This window comes from Podarcis bocagei (assembly GCF_964188305.1).
Source record: "Podarcis bocagei genome assembly, chromosome: 8".
In the NCBI taxonomy this organism is placed as follows: domain Eukaryota; kingdom Metazoa; phylum Chordata; class Lepidosauria; order Squamata; family Lacertidae; genus Podarcis; species Podarcis bocagei.
Genome location: NC_138133.1, coordinates 5,938,328 through 5,961,208, shown reverse-complemented (window position 1 = coordinate 5,961,208; position 22,881 = coordinate 5,938,328). Strand labels below are relative to the sequence as shown.

The following is a 22,881-nucleotide window of genomic DNA, read 5'->3' as shown; positions in this document are numbered from 1 at the left end:
TCTTTGTGATATCCCAGGGATAAGGAGGCTCCAGGACCTGGATGAATGCTGTTTTTCAAATCCCTCGGTATTTCCTTCCAAATGAGTTAAAGTAGCTTTTGAGCTTGCCTAGCTGCAGCAACAGAATGTTAGTCAGAGAGTTGAGGGGGTGGATTGGGGGAGGGAAGCTGAATTACAGCCATAGCGACGGAGGAGGAAAGTCAAGGCAGAAAGAGCTGATCCCCCCTCCCCCCAAAATCTGGATCAGCACCTGACTAGATGACAGCTCCATCCACTCTCCACCAGTGACAAGTCCACCTACACTCTTAAAGCTGCTGCAGCACATGAAGTTGGGAGACCAGGACTGATCACCCCCATACCTCAACCCTAAATGTAACCAAGAGGCTGGTTTGCCACTGGTTTTGGCAGCTAAGTTTAGCAGCTCAGATTCTTGTTCTCAAGGAAACAGCACGTCTGGGAAGCATGAACGGTACAAATCCTCATTGTTCACATTAGCTAGATTCATTCCATCTCATCTGAACAAAAGACAAACTCTCAGCTGTAGGGGATACAGAATCATAGTCTCTCTGGCGAACAACTGGTCCGATTTTTCACTTGCAGTGAAAAAGGTATTTGTTACAGTCGAAAAGACGAAAGATAGGGAGAAACTCTCACAGAAAGTGCTTTAGCATTTTGCGACGCAGCTTCAATAAATGCATTTAAAACTCTTAGTCATTACCAAGGCAAAACAGACCCTTTCAGAATGTTCATTTTCAAATGCAGACATGGGAACCTCCACCACACAGTGAAGAATGCACAATCTTCAAAATTGCTTAAGGCCTCCCAGCTCTATTCATTGGCCTTTCCAAAATTAGAACACCACAATCAATGCAGCAGTATTTCTAAGTAGAACCATTGTAACCCAAAGACCATGGTGTGGCTTTGAATGTCAGGGACCCACATACCAAGTAGTTTTTAAGCTGTGGTGTTAAGGCACTTTCCAATAATGAGACACCCAAGTACAGATTCACAGAAGTGTGATGGACTCAGTGAGTGGACCATTTTTCTTAAGATGGGGTGCCTCATTCTTGATGCACTCCCGACTTATGATCCTCAGCACTTTTTCTTTCCCCTCTTTCCACCAAGCTTTCAAAAACATCAGAAAAACAAATATTTGACAACCTCCCCTGGAAAATCATTTAACTGCTGGATTTATTTTTCGGTTAGAAACTTTTTGCTGCTTGTTAACCTAAAATCTAAGTACCAGTAGTTTAAAAGCATTACTTCTTGCCAAATATCCACAGGGTGAACAACTGCTAATCTTCCCAAGCTTCTTCTAAAATAGCCTATCTCCTTGAAGAATCTCAAATCCAACAAAATGCTTTTTAATTTACAAACTGACCACCTTAACACAAAGGCTGCCTGACATTGCCATTGCATCTGTGACCTCTATCCCTGGAGATTGTTACAGAATCACAGGGTGCTACACGACATAGTTATAGAATAGTATTTCATGCCTCACCTCCTTTGGCTCTCGGGAAAGGCTGCAGGCCAGAAGTGTGCCTGTGCTGTTGATATCCTGCTGAGTGACTGGTGTAGCTATCCTGAAATTCCTCCCTTCTGAAAAGTGGGTCTGGCCAGGCCTTAGGAGGGTAAAAGGAGAAACAACATCTCCCCCAATGAAGGCTGTAGGGAATTCCATTTTTTCCTCCTGGCTCAAGCGTACTGAGAACGTGTCAAAGTGTCCTCCCACAGGAATAGAGTTCCTACCCTTCAGGTCGCTGGTCCAACCCACATCTGAGTGTCTTCCTTTCAATCTTTTAAGACACTTCATAGCTAAAAACACAAAGGCCAGAGCAGAAAGTCCTGAGATTGTGATTAGAGCAATAATGAGTTGCAAGGTCAGGTGAGACAGCCCTTCTTGTTCCATGCTGGACTCTCTGAGGTCTGCTGTGCCCAACTCATGCTCATGCTCTAGATTAAGAATCAGAGTTGCTGTGGCAGACAGAGGTGGCTTCCCATTGTCCAAGATCTCAACAACCAACTCTTGGGAAGGGGCGTCTTGTTCCAGGAGGGCTCGGACGGTTCGGATCTCTCCTGTGAACGCCGAGACTTGGAAAAGGCTTGGGTCTGTGGCTTGCTGCAGCTTATAAGAAACCCATGCATTCTGCCCAGAGTCTGCATCCACAGCTGTGACTTTGGTTACCAGGTAACCTCCTTGTGCAGAAAAAGGAACTGGCTGCTGGGCTAGGACCCCCTTCTTGGTTACAGGGTATACAACGAGAGGAGCATTATCATTCTGGTCTATGATGAAGATGGAGACAGTCACATTGGCACAGAGTGGAGGAGAACCATTATCCTTAGCTTGAATCTGGAAAACCAGTTGCTGGGTTTGCTCATAGTCAAATGAGCAGCCACTGTAGATAGTACCGTTCTCCATAACATAGACATAGGAGGAAATGGGCATTCCATTTATGATATGCTCCACTAATGAATAAGACAGGTGTGAGTTCTGCCCCAGATCAGGGTCAAAGGCAGATATAGAAATGATTGGCAGCCCCAGAGCATTGTTCTCAGTTACGAGGGTCTCATATGCAGGCTGTGAGAAGTGGGGTGGGTTATCGTTCAGGTCAGATATATTTATAAGGAAGTTTCTTTGACTGGAGAGAGGTGGAGAACCAGAATCCGTAGCTGTGATCATAACTTTGTACTGTGAGATTTCCTCCCGATCTAGGGGGCCACTGGTGATCAAAGAGTAGTGGTTCTTGAAGGAAGGTACAATCTGGAAGGGGACATCTGCAGGGAGATGAAGCTGTACTTCTCCATTTCCCCCAGAATCTGCATCACTGACTCTGAGGAGCCCCGCTGTGGTACCTGGGGGAGCATCTTCTGGTATGGTGGTGGTGAGGGAAGTGAACCTAATGATAGGCTCATTGTCATTCACATCCACTACCTCCACTAAGATGTTGCAGTGTCCATCCATGGAAGGTGACCCTTGGTCTTTGGCCCTCACATCAATTTCATACAATGTGTCATCTTCGTAATCCACACTTCCCAGGACTCTTATCTCCCCAGTCTCCTCATTAAGGCTGAACATTTTCCGGATTTTCTGTGGAGTGTGGCTGCTGAAGGAGTAGGAAACTTTCCCATTTGCCCCCTCATCATTGTCTGTAGCTTGTAAATGTATCACAAGGGCCCCCACTGGGGCATTTTCTAGTAGGCTAACTTTGTACACCGACTGGTTAAAGACAGGTGGATTGTCATTGGCGTCTATGACTGACACGAGAATCTTTGCTGTCCCGGATTTAGCAGGAACTCCTCCATCCAGGGCTGTAAGCACCAGGGGGTAGCGCTGCTGCTGTTCTCTATCCAGCGCCTTCTCTAACACCAGCTCAGGTTTGCTGCCGCCTTTATGTGACTTAACACTGAGGCTGAATTGTCCACGTGGACTCAGCTGGTAGGTGCTGACTGAATTCATGCCAACGTCCAAATCTTCAGCACTTTCCAGGGGGAAGCGGGCCCCTGGCATTGCAGACTCTGCTATCTCCAAATGGGTGAGACTGGTAAGAAAAACTGGGTCGTTGTCATTCACATCCAAGAGCTCAACTTCCACACGATGGGAGGCTGTTGGGTTTGCAAGTAGGAGCTCCAGATAGAGCAGGCAGTGTAAGCTGGGCCCACAAAGCTGCTCTCGGTCCAGCCGTGCTTTCACGACCAAGACACCATTTGGCACCTTGGCTTCGAAGTACTTTTCAGCAGAGCCAGCCATGATCTGCAGCTGTCGGGAGACCACCCGGGCAGCATCTAGACCCAAGTCTTTAGCCACATCCCCAACAAAGGCCCCAGGAGCTAACTCCTCAGGAATTGAATAACGGAGCTGGGTCATCTCTCCAGCACTCTGGAGAGAGACAGAAACCAAAAGCAAAGCTCTTACTTGCCATGGCAGGAGTAGTCTTTCTTCCAGAGACAGCATAATGTCGCCAAAATTTCCTCTTCCTTTGCTGGACCTCTGTCCTCTCTGATTCCAGCACAGCCAAGGAAACAACACAGAATCCCGGGTTAGATCGCGCAAGGGATGAGAAAGCGGCGCACCATCTGCATCTTTTCTCTGTTTTTCTTCCACAGAAAACAGCGGCGGTGCCTAGTCCGTATCGGAATCAAGAGGGGAGGAGCTTTGTTGTCCATCAAAGCAGATACAGGGCTCCTGGAATCAAGGAAGCGCCTGGCTGTTTGCAATGGACCACCCATTCTCCCCCTCCCCAGCTCCAGCAATGGGGTGGGGGAGGTCTTAAAGCGCCAGTGCAACTGTTGAAGAAGAGCTGGGAGCCCATTCGCCAGCTGTCAGCGACTGGATTTCCCAAGATAATTATATGAACAATAAATCCTATGTCATTACAAGCTTTTGAATTCATTAATGAATGTCACAAGCATTTAAATTCAATAATGAACGCTCTTTGTTTGGAATGGTTGGGGTTATAAGCTAAACCAGCAAATTGCAGATTTTGCAGATTTTTTAAAAAACAGAATGCAACAAACACCAGTGGCTGCGCAATTAAGTGATATACTGCCATTTGCTGGATATAAGATCACGTTAAAAGACCCATTGATTGTCTGCCTGAATTTCCTTTAAATGAATGGCATTCAATAACCGATGCAGGAGAGCTCTTCAAAGCTCATTCCCACTATGGCCTTTGTTCTCCAAATGGAGTATACTAAGAGTCTCTCCATATACCCTTTCCTAAATTTCAGGAGTTTTGCAGCCAGTGCACAAAACAGAATAAACCATGACATCACAAAGGAAATTTTTAAGCCTCTGGAGTCAAAGGTTAGGAGGAGCAAGGTTAAAAAGAGTTTTATGAGCAAGAACCTGGTCCCTGATGTTCCCAACAAACAGCTTCCATATTGGAGACAACTAAGATAATAGTTAGGGAAGGGGTCAGGTCAAGGAGATTCATGGACTTCCTGGAAAAGATGAAAGAAATCTATGAATAGAAGTATTTTCTCTCCCCTAAAGGTCGACAATGCCTTCTGAATGTTGTCATGGTAGACTTCAGTGAAGAGGTAGATGAGGCACACTGCTGTTGAAAAAGTGGTGTCCTCTGTCTTATGTGCTTGCACTGGAAGCACCTGGATTTGCTCCTAGTGGCATCATGTGTGGATGAGAAGCTGGGCACCTCCCGTGTGTGAGATTTCACAGTAGAAATGAAACAGACAGAATGTATTTACGGTGATGGTTCTTCTCCAGGAGTACTGTGCAGATAATATAGGGCAATGATCACAGGTTGTTCGTATTGCATTTGTTATTCTGTTAGCTAGATTGGTCTTCACTGTCCAGAGGAGTATTTGTGACTAAAACCTGGTTTTGAAACACGGCCCATGGCTTTAAACGCAAGCATCTGGGAATACTGGCAATCACTGCTGCTCCACTGCCTCTGGAGTGAGCTGCTTGCTATGTGCAGAGACATGCTCTCTGGCACGGACAAAGTTTGTTTTGACCAAGGTACAATCTTTTGGGTATTTGGGGACATAAAAAATGTGCACCACCATATGTTCCATGGCAAAGACGTCCACCTCATTTTATCATTAAACTCATAGCTTCTATTTTATAGGCAAGCCTCCTTTTCACCACAGCTGTGACTTCCCAATAGTCACATATGACCCAGCTGGAGTATAGTTGCATCGGGTGGAGTCCCCCTATATACGGAATTGCCATACTAAGTAAGGTGTTGCTCCAATATAGAGCTTTCAGGACCAAGCAATGCTCAACTTCCTTAATTCCCGATCAATGTTTTTCAAAGACGCAAGTTCAGATCTCTTCACATCAACAGACAAGAAAGTCTTAACAAGTAAGTGATGATGGAACTGCTGCTTGTTCTACTAACCAAGGAATGTTAATTTCTCTGATTCTAAATATCTCTCTGTGTCACAGGCCCTGGAGAGGGTAGGAATCATCAACACCTGCATTTCCCACTTCTGCCTGATACATTTCCATGGATCTTCTTACATCCATTTTGACTCCATGAAGGAGCTTGACTCACATGTACACAGGGACTCACAGTTTACAGGTTCCTTTCAAAGAAGTAAAAATCTATTTCCACAGTTATCATCTCACTAATCAACTATTATATAGCAGTCGTTTGGGGATGCAATTTCCTGTTCTTTGCTATGATTTCTATGTAACCTAAACTCACCCTTCTAGTCCACTTGGACTAGTGATGGTCAGGGATTGGCACAGTGCCTGGGCAGAGAGCACAGAACAATTAGCAGCACCCACAAAACTCCTGCAGGGTGGAAGTACCTTGAGATTCTGGACTCAGGCTACATCAAGAGCAATTTTCTTCAGCTCAAGAGTTTGTATTTGTATATTACAACACCAAAAATCACAATATCAAATACATTCCTTGACTTACTGATTCTGCCTTTTCTAATGCCTAAGAATACACATTAAAAAAACTTAAGGATACTATTCTTTATAATGAATGTTCTTATCTTGATAATACCAATGTCTTTATACACTCTTGCTTCTCTTGAATTCACCTGCACATAACTTTCAACTTTGCAATCCTATTTATTTTCAGAATCCATTTAGTCGCAAATAGCACACATACTGTATAAATATTTCTAACTAGTTATATACAGTCTTGGTTCACAGAGCTACGAACGCTGCATACCAAGCTAAGTGGCTTTGAAAGATGCAAAGCCACTTGGCTTGGTTTAACTAACACACATGAATTATACTACAGGACACTGTGCTAAACTTCACAGGAAACAGTATTTGATGAGAAGCATTCAAATCAGTTCCTAATGCGCACTCGTGCCATTTAACTTAATGGAATGGAAAAGAAATTCTGTATTCTAAACCCTTGTCTTTAATGAAATCACAATAAATATTTGGTGCACAGGAAAACATTTCAACAATGGAAATGGGAAACCTTGTAATTATGATTTGAGAGGAGTGGGGAGACTGAAATCTCACTTCAAAATCTGAAATGTGATTGAGTTTGATTGCTTTAGACTTTTTGGGCAGTTGATGACTATTTTCTAGGTTCAAGATTGTAGACAAGCAAGCAAGAGGGAAATTTTAAATGTTGGGGGTCAACATACAGTAAGTTTCATTACATGCTCCCATCCCCCTACACTAAACTCATTTGTGAAAGGCACCATAAGATCTTGAGTGGGGTCTCTGGGCAGGGATTGTGTATGTTTATTGCTGTCAAATCTCATCCAGTGGCAGATGGCTAGACAGCGTGATGTTAGCCAGCTCTTTCCACTCTTTGTCTTCCATTATCTTTACAGAAAAACAAATATGGTTGCTTTCTTGCATTGCTCAAGATTAGATGATAAAGTTTCTGATCTTGGATTCTCCTGTGTTGCTTTGGCTGCATATATGCTCATCTTAATTTTCAAAGTGAGATTTCTTCTTTCCAATCTCAATGTTCTATAATTCAGGGATGCTTGTTACAAACTAGAAGACCAGTGTGTTTGGCAGTAAAACCCACAGCATATGAAGCTGTCGCCTGCATTTATTTCCGTGCACAAAGCGCAGCAGGTCCTGGCCTCTTGCAACATATTTTCAAGCACATATGATTTTAATAAGTACAGCCTCCTCAACTGAAAATGTAATGAACACACTAAATGTTCACATTGTTTCAGTAATATGTGAAGGAGCCCTGGTTATATTTGGTGAGAGTCTGCCCTGGTTTTGCATATTTTAGAGCCAGATGGTCTACTAATGAAAAGCCTCTGCGCATCATTCTAACTTTTGTTAAAAACACTAAAGAAACTAATGGTTCTGCCTGTACAGATTAAGTGTGGGATCTGGTGCAGCTTTAAGAGTACATCAGCTTAGGGTCATCATATTGTGCTGGAATTGCTAATGCCTATTGACAGGACACACACGGACACACAAACACACCTCTCTTCCGCTGTCTCTTTTGCCCGCCCTATTTTTCTGATCATAGTCATTTTCTTAACAATCTCCCAGACTATGTAATTTTGGGTAGGAAAACGTAGCTAAAACAATTTCCAAGGATCTCAGGGTTCACATTTCAAGCAAAGCAACACGTATGGCAGTTATGAAAGCCTAATTATGAATTGATAACAGCAATGCAACCCTTTTGGCATCAAAATAGTACTAATAAACAACAATAATTTAAATCTCAACAACAAATTAAAAGTACAGATGAAATCACTAATCAGTTATCGATGAATTAACATCAGCATCATCATTATTATTACATTTATAAGGCTGCCCTATAGCAGTTTTCTGGGTGGCTCACAAACCAAACCAAGCAGTAAAATACAGCATATTAAAAACCTATGATGAATTAATTAAAAGTTGATGCACAATTTAAAACTCAAGGTATAAAATAAAAGGAAGCTACATACAAAATATCAATTACTGTTGAGAATGTGTATATATATTTCCCACACAACCGAAAGGTTAGGTACCACATTGCTCTAAAACATGTTTGGATATCAGATGCCAAATACTAAATGCCAAATTAACCAGGTACAAAGACTCAGAACCAGTTCACTGAAATGATGGCCCTGAAAGCTATTCACAAACTATCAGGGGTGAGAACTGGCCTGGAGCCAGACGCTTTGTGGCAACCTCTCCTTTACTCTTGCAATCTCTGGGCTTCCTGGTCCTTCTTCCAGCACCCTCTCCACATAAAGCCGCAGTTTATTACTGTACCCTAAAACAACTTCCTGCCTATAGCATCTAATTGTGTAGCAGAATGCACCCTGAGCATGTATCTACACTGCAGATTCAAACTGGTGCAGCAATCATTCCCAAGGAATTATAGGAATTGCGCTTCTGGCTCAGTTCTCAATGAGGTTGTACACCTGAGTCTGGGCTGTACCACTTCAGACTGCAGGTGGGGACTCAAGATGGCTGTATGCTCCTCCATGCCAGCCACCCCACGATTAGGATCCATCTTCCTGACATCTACCTTTGACAGAGCTCTGAATTCTTTGTGCGCAGGAACATTCAAAGATGTGGGTTTCATCTGCAATCTGAAATGGTACAGCCTAGACACAGATTAACCATCTTGGTGAGAACTGGGCCTCTGTGAGGAAATCTTACAAACAAGACACACAACATGCTCTCTTCAGAGTGAAAATGTTCATGAATATTTCAAAGGAAACTAGCATGCACATACAATCCCAGCAATTAACATAATTCACTGCCAGCCTTCTGCTGTTACACAATAACAAGATAAAATGAGTGTCACACGAGTGCTACCTAATGTTATCAGTGATCAGAATATGAGAGGAGCCTGGGAAGGAAGGGAATTTGATGCCTCCTGGGGCAGTTTGCCTATGCCTGGTATTTTAGGGGGGAAGACTGTTGGACAGAATGGGGATGGGGTGCAAGACAACAACATTTAAGTCAAGCTGAAAGTAGCCTGCCACTTGTGATTCCCAAAAGAAAGCTGAAGCCTGAAACTTTAGGTAAAACCTTGAGACTCAGAAACCCTAAAGCACAATAGCTTTGTGCAGCTGGTGGAAGAGTCAGGAAAAAGCTTACCTATGTAGGTGTTGGCAGGTGTGCTTTGTAGGCATTGTGAGAAAGAACCTGGCTATTGTTGTTGTTATTACTCCTCCTTCTCCTCTCTACACAGTAGCTTTTCTGGATTGCAGGCAAAATCTCTAGTTAATATTCACTTTCATACAATAACATATTGCATTATCTTTTCACTTATTGACTTTTGATATGAACTCTATGATGGGGCTGCCTGTTTTCCTGGACATTCAACAGGGAACACATTATCTTAGTATCGTAGCATCTCTACTATCTCCCACCTGATCAGGGACAACATGGGGGGGGAGCTGAGCCCCTCCAATTAAGCAGGGGACTGGGCCCCCTCAATTTTATGCGGCCTGCAAGCCATCAGAAGGCAATCCTGTATAGGGAAGGGAAGTTTTTTATATATGTTGGAAGCTGCCCAGAGTGGCTGGGGTAACTCAGTAAGATGTGTGGATATACCATATTTTTCGCTCTATAAAACGCACCAGACCACAAGACGCACCTAGTTTTTGGGGGAGGAAAACAAGAAACAAAATATTTTGAATCTCAGAAGCCAGAACAGCAAGAGGGATCGCTGCGCAGTAAAAACAGCAATCCCTCTTGCTGTTCTGGCTTCTGGGATAGCTGTGCAGCCTGCATTCGCTCCATAAGACGCACACACATTTCCCCTTACTTTTTAGGAGGGAAAAAGTGAGTCTTATAGAGCAAAAAATATGGTAAATAGTAAAATTATCATTATGGAATGGGACGTCCCTATTTTCATTGGAGAAATGTTGGTATGACAGAATGCCCAAGCCTCTTTGCATACTTTTCACATTTTGCACTTGCTATAGGGTGGGGTATTCTTTAACATCTACCCACACTTATTGTGTAATAATATTTACAGAAAATAACTTATAGTGAGTACCTGATCTTAGACCAACTCACCACAGGAAAGATGCATCCTGTTTTGTAGAAAGAACAGATTGGCTAAATAACAGAAATTCCAAGGACTAGAAAATGAAACAAGCAGGGCAGAAAGTGCACTGGATGGAAGAGGGAAATGGCAGCTCTTTAAGACACCAGTTATTCTTTAGCCTGGTGTCTAAACAACTTACTCATCAACCACAGCTCAGACGTCACTCATTTGCTAAAAACACTGAAAGGTGGGGATAGCTGGGCTGGCTCACTCACTTAGAAGGGTACTCACACATTTTGCTTGATAACTTCATTTCTAGAAGGGCTAGGCTCTTACATTTTTTCAATGAAAGCTCAAAGTCTGGGTCCTCTGACAAGCATAGGCCCCAGAGCAATATCCGCAACCCCCTCGATTTCTTAAAATAACAAGCACAGGGCCCTTCATTGGGAACAGAAGCACCAAACCAAGTGGCAACAGCTGCCACCTTCTCCAACGGTCCCAGGGCCTCTGGGCCTCACTTCAACATAGTGGTGCTATATTGGGGCCCAGAAGCACTGAGGGGAAATGAAAATGGCACTTCTCAGCATCAGGGCAAGGGAGACCATCTCTCCTCACCACCCCCATGCTGCTGCCCATCCTTGCCTCCACCTGCTGTGGCCTCCAGGTAAACTAATTTGGGGGTGCACACCTGGTGGCTGGTCCTGTGTGTAGGCCTCCTTCTGAAAGACATCCATGCTCAGGCTCTTTCCCAGAAGTCTCTTTTGTATAGAAGAGCATCTTCCCTGGAAGGCTGCTGCCATTGCTTCCATAGAAAGTGCCATTTCCCCCTACCAAATTAGTCTGAATGAGAAGCCATCAGAGCCCTGTTCTAATGTCTCTTCTTCTGCTACTCCTACTCCTACTCCTACTCATGTTTGGCTACATAGAGAATAGGTTCAATTCCACCATACACATAAGGAAAAGGAATAAGTCTTACATTTCCACCCCATCATAGATGAATATCAAACAGACATACATCAGAGGCTAGGCCCCCAAGGAAATGTTGAAGGTGATCTCCCTTTAGTGTCTTGAAGAAGCACCCAAGTCAAAAGGCCTCCCAATACATATCTAACCCATTATTTACACAGCATTACTGTTTCCTTGCGTATGATTTTTCGTAAAACATAAACTTACTGGGAGCTATCATTCTTCAGAGGCAATGACTATGCAACCCAACAACAGCTGATCACATTGATCTGACCCAGAGCAGAAAGAACAAACCACCCAACTCCATGTAATGTCGGAAGGAAACAACACATGCACAGGGGTTAAACAGGCGGGGGCTCTTAATCATGCTATTAAATGACACAGCACTAGATGGAGACAGAAAACAGGAAAAAGAATGTGTTCTACAGGAACTACCCTGTTTCCGGGTAGAAAGACATTGAGTGGTCTGCCTTTAAGTCAACTTAAGCTCAGAGCTGGGATTTCCCAACTTTGTTGGAGAAGGACAACAAGCATACATTACCTCAGAGGACACCAGAAGCCTCTTATTTGTGCTTATTAGCTGGTTATATATTGCAGGGTCACATCTTGTGATAGTGCTCTGGCGGCTCCCCATAGGGCTGGGAGCAAAGGGCATTTTGTACAGAAGTTCACTCTGGCGAGAGTCCGTGGTGAGGACCTGCTGGTAGAAGTTTGGAGGAGTAAATCCACTCCGCACAGTGTCTATGTGGTTGAAAGGCCCCGGGGTTCTATAAAGGGAGCTTCTGGAGGCTTTGAATATATCCTTGGATTGCCTCCACTTGTAAAATTTATAAATCCCCACCCCAACCACGGTGACAAAGAAGGCCACTGAGATCAAGATGACAGCAATGATTAAATAGAAAGTCAAGTGCTTCTTTGTTTGGGGTGTAGTGGACACAGCAGTCAAGTCTGTCAGTGTCTCCCTAGATGTCTCTGCTACATCTACAGCAAGGGTCACTGTGGAGGACAAGGCAGGCTCCCCATTGTCTTTTATTAAGATGAGCAATGTTTGCTTGCGAGAATCTTCCTCTTGCAGAGAACGAGCTGTGCTTATCTCCCCAGAATGCAGCCCCACAGTGAACAGCCCTGGGTCAGTGACCTGAAGGAAGGAATACGAGAGCCAGGCATTGTAACCAGAATCTGCATCCCAGGCCACAATTTTTGTGACCATGTAACCCGGGCTGACTGTGGGTGAGATGACTTCTGAGAGCGAAGAACTGTTGTTTGAGTTTGGGTATAAGAGCCTGGGTGCATTGTCATTCTGATCTGTGACAAAAACATTGACAGTGATGTTAGTGGCGAGAGGCGGGAGGCCAGCATCACGAACCTGGACCACTAGCCTGAACTCCATGGTCCCCTCATGGTCCAAGGGGACTAGGACATATATGCTGCCATTTTCCCGGTTAATAGAAAAATACCTGCCCGCCAAGTCTCCCGAGGACATGGGACTATCCAGGATGGAGTAGGAAAGGTGGGAATTCCGGTTCAGATCCGGGTCAGAGGCACTGATGTTAAAGATCAGGGTCCCTGGAAGGTTGTTTTCCTCCACGTACACATCATAGGAGGATTGTGGAAATTTAGGAGGGTTGTCATTTACATCAGATACTTTAACCAGTATTTGCTTTTCTGCCATGAGTGAGGGTGTGCCTGCATCCTGAGCTGTGATGGTGATGTTGTACTCAGAGACAAGTTCCCTGTCCAAGGGTCCTTTGGTCTGTAAGGTATAATAGTTTTTAAGGGAAGAGCTGAGGGCAAAAGGGATCCCAGAAGGTATAAAGCAATTTACTAGGCCATTATCACCAGAGTCCTGATCCGTGACACTCAGCAACGCAATCACAGTCCCTGGAGCCGCGTCTTCTGGTATTGGGCTGTACACCGACGTCACTGTTATTTCTGGGGTGTTGTCGTTCACATCCACAATCTCTACCAGCACTTTGCAATGAGCGACACCAGGATTTGAACCCTTATCTTTTGCCTGGATATAAATCTCATAAAATTTGGCTTCTTCAAAATCCAGCAACCCCTTCAGCCTCAGTTCTCCAGTGGCAGAGTCCAGGGCAAAGAGCTGTCGGACTCTGGCAGGGGTGTGACTGCTGAAAGAGTACACAATCTCCCCATTGGGGCCTTCATCCAGGTCGAAAGCTCTGGCCTGGACAACCAGGGTGTTCAAGGGTGTGTCTTCTTTCACGCTGGCTCTGTAGATGGACTGGTTGAAGACAGGGGCGTTGTCATTTGCATCCAGGACGTCAACCAGCACCTGCAAGCTGGCCGATCGGGGTGGGGTCCCTCCATCCATCGCCGTGAGAAGCAGCTGCACTTCCCGCTGCTGCTCCCGGTCCAGCTCTTTCTCGAGCACCAGCTCCGCATACTTCGTCCCGTCGCCTCGCGTCTGCACGTCCAGCACGAAGTGCGGGTTGGCGCTGAGCTGGTAGGTCTGCAGAGAGTTGCTTCCCACGTCGGGGTCCTGCGCGCTCTCCAAGGGGAAACGCGCTCCGGGGGTCACCGACTCGCTGATCTCCAGCTTCATCTGCTTGCTCTGGAAAGCCGGGTCGTTGTCGTTGACGTCCTGGATCTCCACCGTCACGCCGTACAGCACCAGCGGGCTCTCCGCCACCACCTCCAGGCTCAGCGCGCACGGCGAGAGGGCCCCGCAAAGTTCCTCGCGGTCGATGCGCTCGCTCACCAGCAACTTCCCGCTGCCCAGGTCCACCTCGAAGTACTTTCGCCCGCCGCCGGACACCACGCGGAGGTTCCTCGCGGGCAGCTGGGCAAGATCCAGACCCAGGTCGCCCACCACGTTGCCCACCGAAGAGCCCCTGGGCATCTCCTCGGGGATGGCGTAGCGCGTGGCGGCGAGCGCCCGCTCCGAGACGCCCAGCCACAGCCAGAAGCCCACGACGGGCAGCCATCGCGCTCTCGGCCGGCTCCTTCCCGCGGCGCCTCTCATCTCCCGGCCTCGCAAAGTTTCTTTCTTTTCGCGGGAGCGGCGGGGAGGTCCCTCTAAAAGTTTTCAGCCGTCCCTTCCATGCGGCCGCGACCCTGCCCGGTCCAGGCTCGCCTCGCGCGGACTTTGGGGGTCGGGCATTGCTCGGCGGCGCGGCGCTCCGGCGGCGGGACTGCGCTCCGTCTGGTGCTGGCGCTCAACTCGCGGCGGCGGCGGCGGCAGCGTCCCACTTCGCGCTGCTTCGCCGCCAGCATCGCCGGGTCAACAGCGGCGCGCAGAGTCGCGACCATTAACTGCAGGAGAGGCCGCTCCCGCTCCGCCTCCCCGGCTCGCCGCCGGGACTCCGAGGCACGAGGCGCACGGCTCCATCCAACCTGGGCCGGCGGGGCCTGGTGACTTCTTTTTGGGGGGTGGGGCGGGGGTGTTCCTCGGTGAAAGGCTTGCGGAGGCTGCCCCATAGGCTGCACAGCCCTCCCCGCTCCGCCGCCGCGAGAAGGAGCGAAGGGAAGCGCGGACCAAGGAGGCAGCGAGGGCTCATTGTTCTCGCTGGGGAGCGTGGAGGAAGGGCTGGACCCCGGACGCTTCCGAGGGATCGGGAGAGAGATGCCTGCCTGCCTCCGGTGCCTCCGCCTCTGGCTCCCTCGCTTACGCTCTCCCGGCGTGGCGGCTCGGTGGGGCAGCCCAGTGCTCCCCGCAAGCCCCCCAAGGCGGTGTAAGCTTCCCCTCTCCCTCTGCTCCCCACAGTGGCGTAGCGTGGGTTGGGGTGCAGGGGGGGCGGCCGCACCCGGCGCAACATCTGGGGGTTAGGGTTAGGGGGCGCAAATCCACGGGTTAGGGGGCGCAAATTACTTGCCTTGCCCCGGGTGCTGACAACCCACGCTACGCCACTGGCTCCCCAATCTGCTGCTCAAAAGGAAAGGGGTGTGCAGGAAGAGGGCAGGTTATTTTATTATGATTTTGTTACAGGAATTTCTATACTAACCTTCATTGGAAACCCCCAGGATAGTTTGTGTGTGCGTGTGCATGGATTAAAGTACAGGCAATATACAGCAGAACAGTAATAAAAGCCAGGGATCTTATGCAAGCAGGCAAAGAATCCACAGGGCTAAAATCAGCTCTAAAAGGGCTGGGGAAATGGAAAAGTCTACCTGGTGCTGGAAGGATGACAAAATAGGTACCAAGTGGACCCCTCTACAGATTGCACTTCACAACTGAGGCACCACCACTGAGAAGGCCCTTTCTTTGGGGAGCAGCTGACTTCTGTTGAAGTTCTGAATGTCTCGGCTGACACATAAAGTATCCTGGGTCCTAAGCTGGAAAAGGCTTTAAAAGTCAAAGCCAGCACTTGGGTTCAGAAATTGGAAGCTAATGCAACGGGCATATAGCACCAATGTTACATTATCCTAATAAGCCTACCTCAGTTGGTGATCCAGCAGCTGCATTCTGAACTCGCAGCAATTTCCAAGCCATATTTCAGAGGCAACCCCACAGAGAGTGTATCACAGTAGTCTAACCTGGTACAGCATAATCAGTCACAAGACATGGCACACACACACCATTTCAATGACAATGCCTTTGAGCGGCCCAGTCCCCTCAAATATTTTAGGGGAGACCTCAGTCCCTAGGAGTTGGCTCCTATGAACCTGGAAGTTATCAGAGTACAGATCATTGATGCTAAGCTAAACTTACAATTGCTGCTTGCTCTCAACTCCCTGCTACACTGGCCAGAGACAGAAGGTGAGGGGACCTGGGGAAGCAGTGTCTTCTCCTTTCACTTGCCTTTGCTCTCACCATAGATGGTGGGGTTTGGCTCCACAGGGAGAGCACAGGCAAAGTGCAGAAGCAACCATTACCCTGCACCAAAGCTTGCTTAGCGCTCTCTCTCTCTCTCTCTCTCTCTCTCTCTCTCTCTCGTATGGCAAGAAGGTTTAGGCCAGTGATCATCACAAGGAGAAGCCACTGCTGCTTCAGTTTGCTCACCTGCAAACCCCACCCTAGAAGAGAATGAGTGGGAGCCAGGGCATGAGACAGTCTAAAGAAGTCACCTCAGGTGGTGGAATCCCTGCAGAGATGCCCCCCCCATTGCCACCAGAGTAGTGAGGGGAAGTGGCGGCAATGTCTTCCAAGTTCCAGTGAGGTATCGCAAGAGCCCACAGAGGCCTCCGGAGGCCTTCTCATGGTGCTCTCACTAGAGCAGTGCCAGATTAGGGCAGTGCAAGCAGTTCTCTTGTACAGGGCTCTGAGCCAAGGGGGTGCAAAATAATAATAATAATAATAATAATAATAATAATGATAATGATAATTAATAATACATTTATTTATATGGGTTCCTACTAAGAAGATCAGTAAAAAAAATACAAAAAGGAATTATTGTGAAGATAAGAAATATTTTTTTCTTGGGGGTGGGGTGGAGAGACCCCCCAAATTTTGTACTTGCTCAGGGCACCATATTATCAAAGTCCGCCCCTGGCTGGAACCCAGAAGCCACATCTACACAACCCCATAAGTGAGCCTTGGGTGGGGGCAGCAGGTGGCACATATGTAGGGGCAAAATGAGATGGGCCACCTCTGGTGGGAGCCTGTACTTGCTTGCTTACCCTTCCTCTTGATCTAGATGGCACAGTGGGGAGGATTGGCTCCAATCTCCAGCATTGCACCATCCCACAGAGTGCAGAGTTAGGGTCTGGACACTGTGAAGACTGGGGCAGCCAAGCTGCACTAGCTAGAGACTGCAAGTAGTCACAGAGCCGTCCTTCTCAGACAAGGGGGATTAGAACAACCAAGTCTCAGGATGCTTCCTTTTCTTCAGTCTAGCTTTGTGACTATGGGACAGGAATAGTAGTTATTCCAGATGAATGAACCTGAAGTAAAAAGGACGCAAATTTGGTGTTATGTGATACAAGCCATTAAACAGTGTTGGGAGGTACACTGATGTATGTTTACCAACAATTTCTAGGATGGAGCAGTGCTTAGGTTGAGCCCTTCCCTTCTTCAGCTGCAGCTAAATCATAGATTTACCCTTCAAGGGGTTGAGCAACAGTCTTGAAGCATTGCTCTTGCCCCTGCTTGCTCCTACCTGCTCACTCCTGCATCTCTACCCACCCTGTTCAACTGGCCAGCGCTCAAGGCAACTGATCACCTACCTATCCTGCTTCCCTGCCAATGGGAGTTCTTAGCAGCTGGTATTGGAAATATTATGCACATCCCATTTATGATCACAGGTAGCTGTTTCCATTATGCAACAGTAGAGTGCCTATCAGTTAAATAATTGCTGGAATATGTAAAACTGGCTGACAGTGTATCAGACCATTAGCCCATCATTGACTACTCCAACAGGCAGCAAGTCAAAGACCTTGGGAGAACATCTTTCATAGAATCATAGAATCAAAGAATTATAGAGCTGGAAGGGACCCAAGTGGTCATCTAGTCCAACCCCCTGCAAAGCAGGAGCCACAATAACCTCTTTAGCTGGCAGTGGGAGGAATACGAATTGAGGACCTTCCATATAAAAAGTACCAAAGACCCCATATTTCTTCCTGTCCACCAGCAGGAAAACCAGGAAAGTTGGACTTTGGTCAGATGAAATGTCTGTTCAGGGATGCTTTTTCATAGACTTGAAGAAAGCAAGTTTGTACTGAATCTTAGGCTTAATGCGATACTCTTCCAAATCCCACTTTAACAGAATTTCCCACCAAAGGCCTAGCTTCTAAAGAACAAAATTAAATGGCCAGAAAATGGCATGGGCGTTAATGCCAATGCTAAATACAGGAATGGAGAAGCTTCTTCATAAACATTAATAGCGCAGAAAATGGAGTTGAAAGACAGATTATTTGAAGTGCAGCAATTTCATAAGGCACACCGAAGGATGGACAGTTCAAAGATATAAAGTCTGAAAATCAATTGAGGCTGCCCCATGTTAATGGTGTAAAAGAGCTTGTGTCTGTGGCCATTCCACACCACACTGGACAGTACAAGAATGACGGTTATTTTCACATATCCCTTTTTAAACATTCTCTCTCTCTCTCTTCTTCCGCTTTAAACAACAAACAAAAAACTGCCTGCCTTCTGACCCAAATAAGAACCCCCAAGGTGGCATACACTTAAAATGATGGAATGTACACCCAGCATAATACAAGAGAGAGAGCACAGAAAGCACGTGAAAAGAACAGAATGGTGCAGCAGGGGGTAAATATTCAGCACAGAGGAAATGTTAATGCTAACAGCTTGGCTATCCAAGTTCCATGACAAGGCAAAAATGTTACTTTCCTCCCACAAGGCCAGCAGATAAGACTTTTTGCAGCGGATGTGCTTCTATGTACCCCAGCCTGTTGATTTTGAATTGAAGGTCAACAACAATGGAAAAAATTAGCAAGCAATAGTGATAGCATATGACTAGCCAAACTGAGAATTCAATGGGAGATCTGTGATTGGATCACCCCATACACTTTGCTTTTCCTAGTTTGGATCAGTGCCACAGAATGGGAGCAAGACCTAAAAATCTTTATTGTGGCCTTATGGCTCTACTCAAACTTGCCTTCCTGGAACAGCTGTATTATGACAGCATGCTCTCCCCCTCTTTGGTTACTGGCAGCTTGGCTACTGGCCCTGATCCAAATGTCCCCACCCCACCCCGCTGACCTAGGCCAGTAAATTTATTGGTGAGAACCAGTCACACTCCTATCACACTGCGAGCAAACGCTAAGCATCTGATTCCCATCACCACTGCAGCGAGTTCTATGCAGGCCTATCCTTAAAGCCACAGCAGAACCATGTGGCTTGTCTCCTGAAAAGGAACGAGGCCCTTCAGTTCTGTCTCAGTTGCCCTAGGCACTGTTTGCTTGCAAGATAAATGCTAGGTCTTTTCTTTAAAGCGCCACTGTGGGGCACCTATACTATTGAACCCCTTACCAAGGAAGCCCACATGCCACCTTCATGAGTGCCCCATATATATTTGTTCCAAAAGGCCTTGGTTGGCAGCTGGCACTGCAGTTTTGGTTAGCAGCCTTAATGCCACGCACACTCTCTGCTTTTATTGGCCATTGCTCTTACTTTTCCATTGTTTTTATGACTATGCTTATTGCAGGAGCTGTGGCTTATGCTGAGGGGTTTTATTGTCTGCATTATGACAGGTTGCTGCTGCTGCTGTGACTTGGATTATTTATTCTATTTTTTGGGGGTGCTGTTTTCATATTGTAAATTACTAATGTAAGAACAACAACAATTCCAACCAGTGCTGCTCACAAACCTTTGAACTGAGCCAAATTCTTCATCAGGCTACTTTTTATGTTTCTGAATGAGGCACATAGTGTTGATCTCTGACTACAATTTATTTCAGTCTTAATTGAGAAATAGAGGATGTGTGTGTGTGTGTGTGTGTGTGTGTGTGTGTGTGTGTGTGTGTGTTACAGTCTTGAATGGACCTTTGCCTTGTGCAAATGTATCAGGTTGCATAGAAGGCAAAGAAGTAACGGAGGAACACCTACTGAAAATATAACAAGTTGCTAGCCGGGGAGGAAATTTATATCAGGAAAACACCACAGGCTAAAATATCTTTCCATATTCTATGGGTCATTAGACTAAAATCAGTCATGTTAAAAGGTCTGTGTGGGTGTGCAGCAAATATCCTTTGGAAACATATGCTTGAGGAATATCCCAAATCTGATGCAACCATGCAAATCTATTCATGATTAGCTCTTGACTTCTTACCTAGTCTCTCTGGATTGTGTGAGAGAGAGCCTCCTGGGTGACAAGCAAGCTTCTACCTACGTACAGCTTCTCCCTGATATATGCAGCTGGTAGCAGGGAGGAGCGCACTATTTTCTGCACTGCAAGGGATCTTTGCCTTTGCTTTTTTCTATGGAGACATGAGCCCCACCTCAGCACTCACAAATGACATTTCTTTCACAATTTAAAGTGGGTTTTCATTGTCTTCTTTCTAAAAATAGTGTCAATCATATCTATTTTATTAATATTTTTGTGATTTATGAACAGCTTTTTGGCCACACAGAGGCAAATATTAACAACCTCAAGATTATTTAGAAGGAAATGATAAAACCAAAATTTTGAACGAATTCTAAAGACACTGTAATATGCAGTAGAAACAGTCTTAGAAAAAATTAAGCACTTTGGATGGGAAAGGTAAGCGTATATTTAATCTCTCCGACTGAAGTCAAAATAAGGTTGTCTCTGTAGCCTTATCTGTCAGGTTTTCTTGGATTCTAGACATGCCACCCATTGTCTGTTTGAATCCTTAACTGGCCATGTTTCCCAAATTTCAATTTAAAATAAAGAAACAAGTCTCTAGTCCTCACTGAATGGAGTTCTGGCTCTGGCAAGGGTGGCTTAGGCTCTGCGAAGGGGGAGAGGCTATCTGGTTACTGCCCTAAAATGCTCAACAACTTTTTGGGTCCGGATTTTTACCTCTTGAAATATGGCCACCCCATTATACAACCTTTAGAAGATATCTGAAGGCAGCCCTGCATAGTGAAGTATTTTTTATGTTGTATATGTTTTTATATATATTGGAAGCCGCCAGAGTTGCTAGGGCAACCCAGTCAATTGTTGTTGTTGTTTTGTTGTTGTTTTGTTGTTGCATCAGATTTGGGATATTCCTCAAGCATATGTTTCCAAAGGATATTTGCTGCACACCCCCACACACCTTTTAACATGACTGATTTTAGTCTAATGACCCATAGAATATGGAAAGAATATTAAATAGGACATCCCTATTTTCATCAGAGGTATATTGGACACTAACTTCTTTCCCCCACCACATGAGACAATAGGGGGAGTGCTGTGGGAGGGGGGGTGATTTTGATTACAAAAAGAATTAGAAGGGAGAATGTTGATCACTCCTTCCTCCTAAGTCTCTTTCCTGCAATCAACTTTTAGTCCTTTGACCGCATTTCCCTAACAAAACAAAATCTTCAGACCAAACCACCATGCATACTTTGAGGCTCAGCACATGGTTAAACGTTGCCTTAAAATGATGCAGTATATATCATTAATCTCACCACTGTCCTGCCCCATCATTTTCCGCTGATGGTTGGATTGGATTTATAGTCATATACATCCCACACAAAATGCAACTCAGAGCACAGCAAAAGTCAGTCTGGTTAACGGTCCCCTCACATCAACTACCAGCCAAAAACCTGTTCATATGAAGTAGTATCATCACATCCTTTGCCCTCTTGCCTTTTGTGGGCTAAGACCATAGTTCTTAGGCCCACGATTGACAAAACCTCTCTCAATAGCTTATATGTAAAGTGCATTATAGCTAGCTTTAAGTGGTTAACAGCCAAATCCTGCATAGATTCTGCACAGGCTGTATGTAGATAAGTACATTGAAATTTACGAAACAGGGCTGTAAGGTTGCAATCCTGTGGACATTTACTGTTGGGAGTAAAATACGTTGCACTTGTGGAGGGAACGACAATGGCATGTTCATGATTGTTTCTTGTTTACTAAATAACAAGTATAGGAAAGCCCAATCCAGACCGGGGCTGGGAGAGAGAGAAGATTCAAGCCTTTGCTCCTGTTGTGGTCCTGATCCAGATCACTGCCCCCAGCAGCTGTTTACAAATTGATCACCATTGTGTCTATTTTCACCCTTACTTCCAAGTAAACATGTATAGGATTAGGCTATTACCCAACTAATGACTACAATAGTTTCAGAATCACCTGGTGGCTTTTTCAATTTTCTAGTTTCTCGCTGACCAAGTTACTGTACTTTTCTGTCTATAAGACGTCCCCTTGTATAAGACACACACCTCCGTTTAAGAAAATGAGGGGAGATGGCTCAAAGTTGTCCAGCCTCTCCCCCCACGCAGCTGTGGGCAGAAAACACTCCCTTGATCATTTCCCACACACAACGGCATTGGGTGAATTTGCGCCCCATCAAAGAGCTGGCTGGCAGCATGCTGCTTCTCCCCACCACGCAGCTGTGGGCAGTAAACACCCCCCAGATCGCTTCCCGCTCGCTGCAGCATCGGGGGAATCCGCTCTCCAGCCCACCGAATGGCTGGCGGCACACCACCCTTCTCCCCGCTGCCATGCTACTATCCATGTATTGGACGACCTCAGTTTTCTGAAGTGATTTTTGAGTCAAAAACCCTCGTCCAATACACAGAAAAATACGGTATCTTGTTTTACACCTGTGTGCATAATAATAATTCATAATAAAAATGTTCATTTCCCTGGAACATTCACAAGTCACTTGGGGTAGCTAAGATCAAGAGTTGCCTTGCTGAATCAAAGCAAAATCCATCTAGATCAGCATTCTGCTGTTAATATCAGAAAGCAAAAACCTCTGCAAGCTGTCAAGCAAGGAATAGAAATGAAAGGCACCAGCTGTTCCTTTGAGGTATACTGCCTTCATCTATGTAGGTTCAACCATTTTTCATAAAGCAATCTCATCACATCTTAGGATGCTGAGTTAATTATTAACTTTGTACAGAAGTATTTTCTTATGTCAGCCTTGAACTGTATGCAGACCACTTCTTTGAAGACCTTGAATTATGA

General features: G+C 45.8%; 1 protein-coding gene across 1 annotated transcript in view; it reads right to left on the bottom strand.

Annotated features, from left to right (window-relative positions):
• The window catches only part of LOC308593613 (uncharacterized protein), a 49,629-nt gene extending 35,063 nt beyond the window's left edge, over positions 1-14,566 (bottom strand). The window contains exons 1-2 of the mRNA XM_081206061.1: positions 11,920-14,566; positions 1,502-4,120 (exon numbers count right to left, since the gene is read on the bottom strand). Of these exons, the coding sequence (XP_081062187.1) occupies positions 1,502-4,120; positions 11,920-14,364 (5,064 nt within the window). The 5' untranslated portion in view covers positions 14,365-14,566. The remainder of the gene's footprint in view (positions 1-1,501; positions 4,121-11,919) is intronic.
• Positions 14,567-22,881: the final 8,315 nt, after the last annotated feature.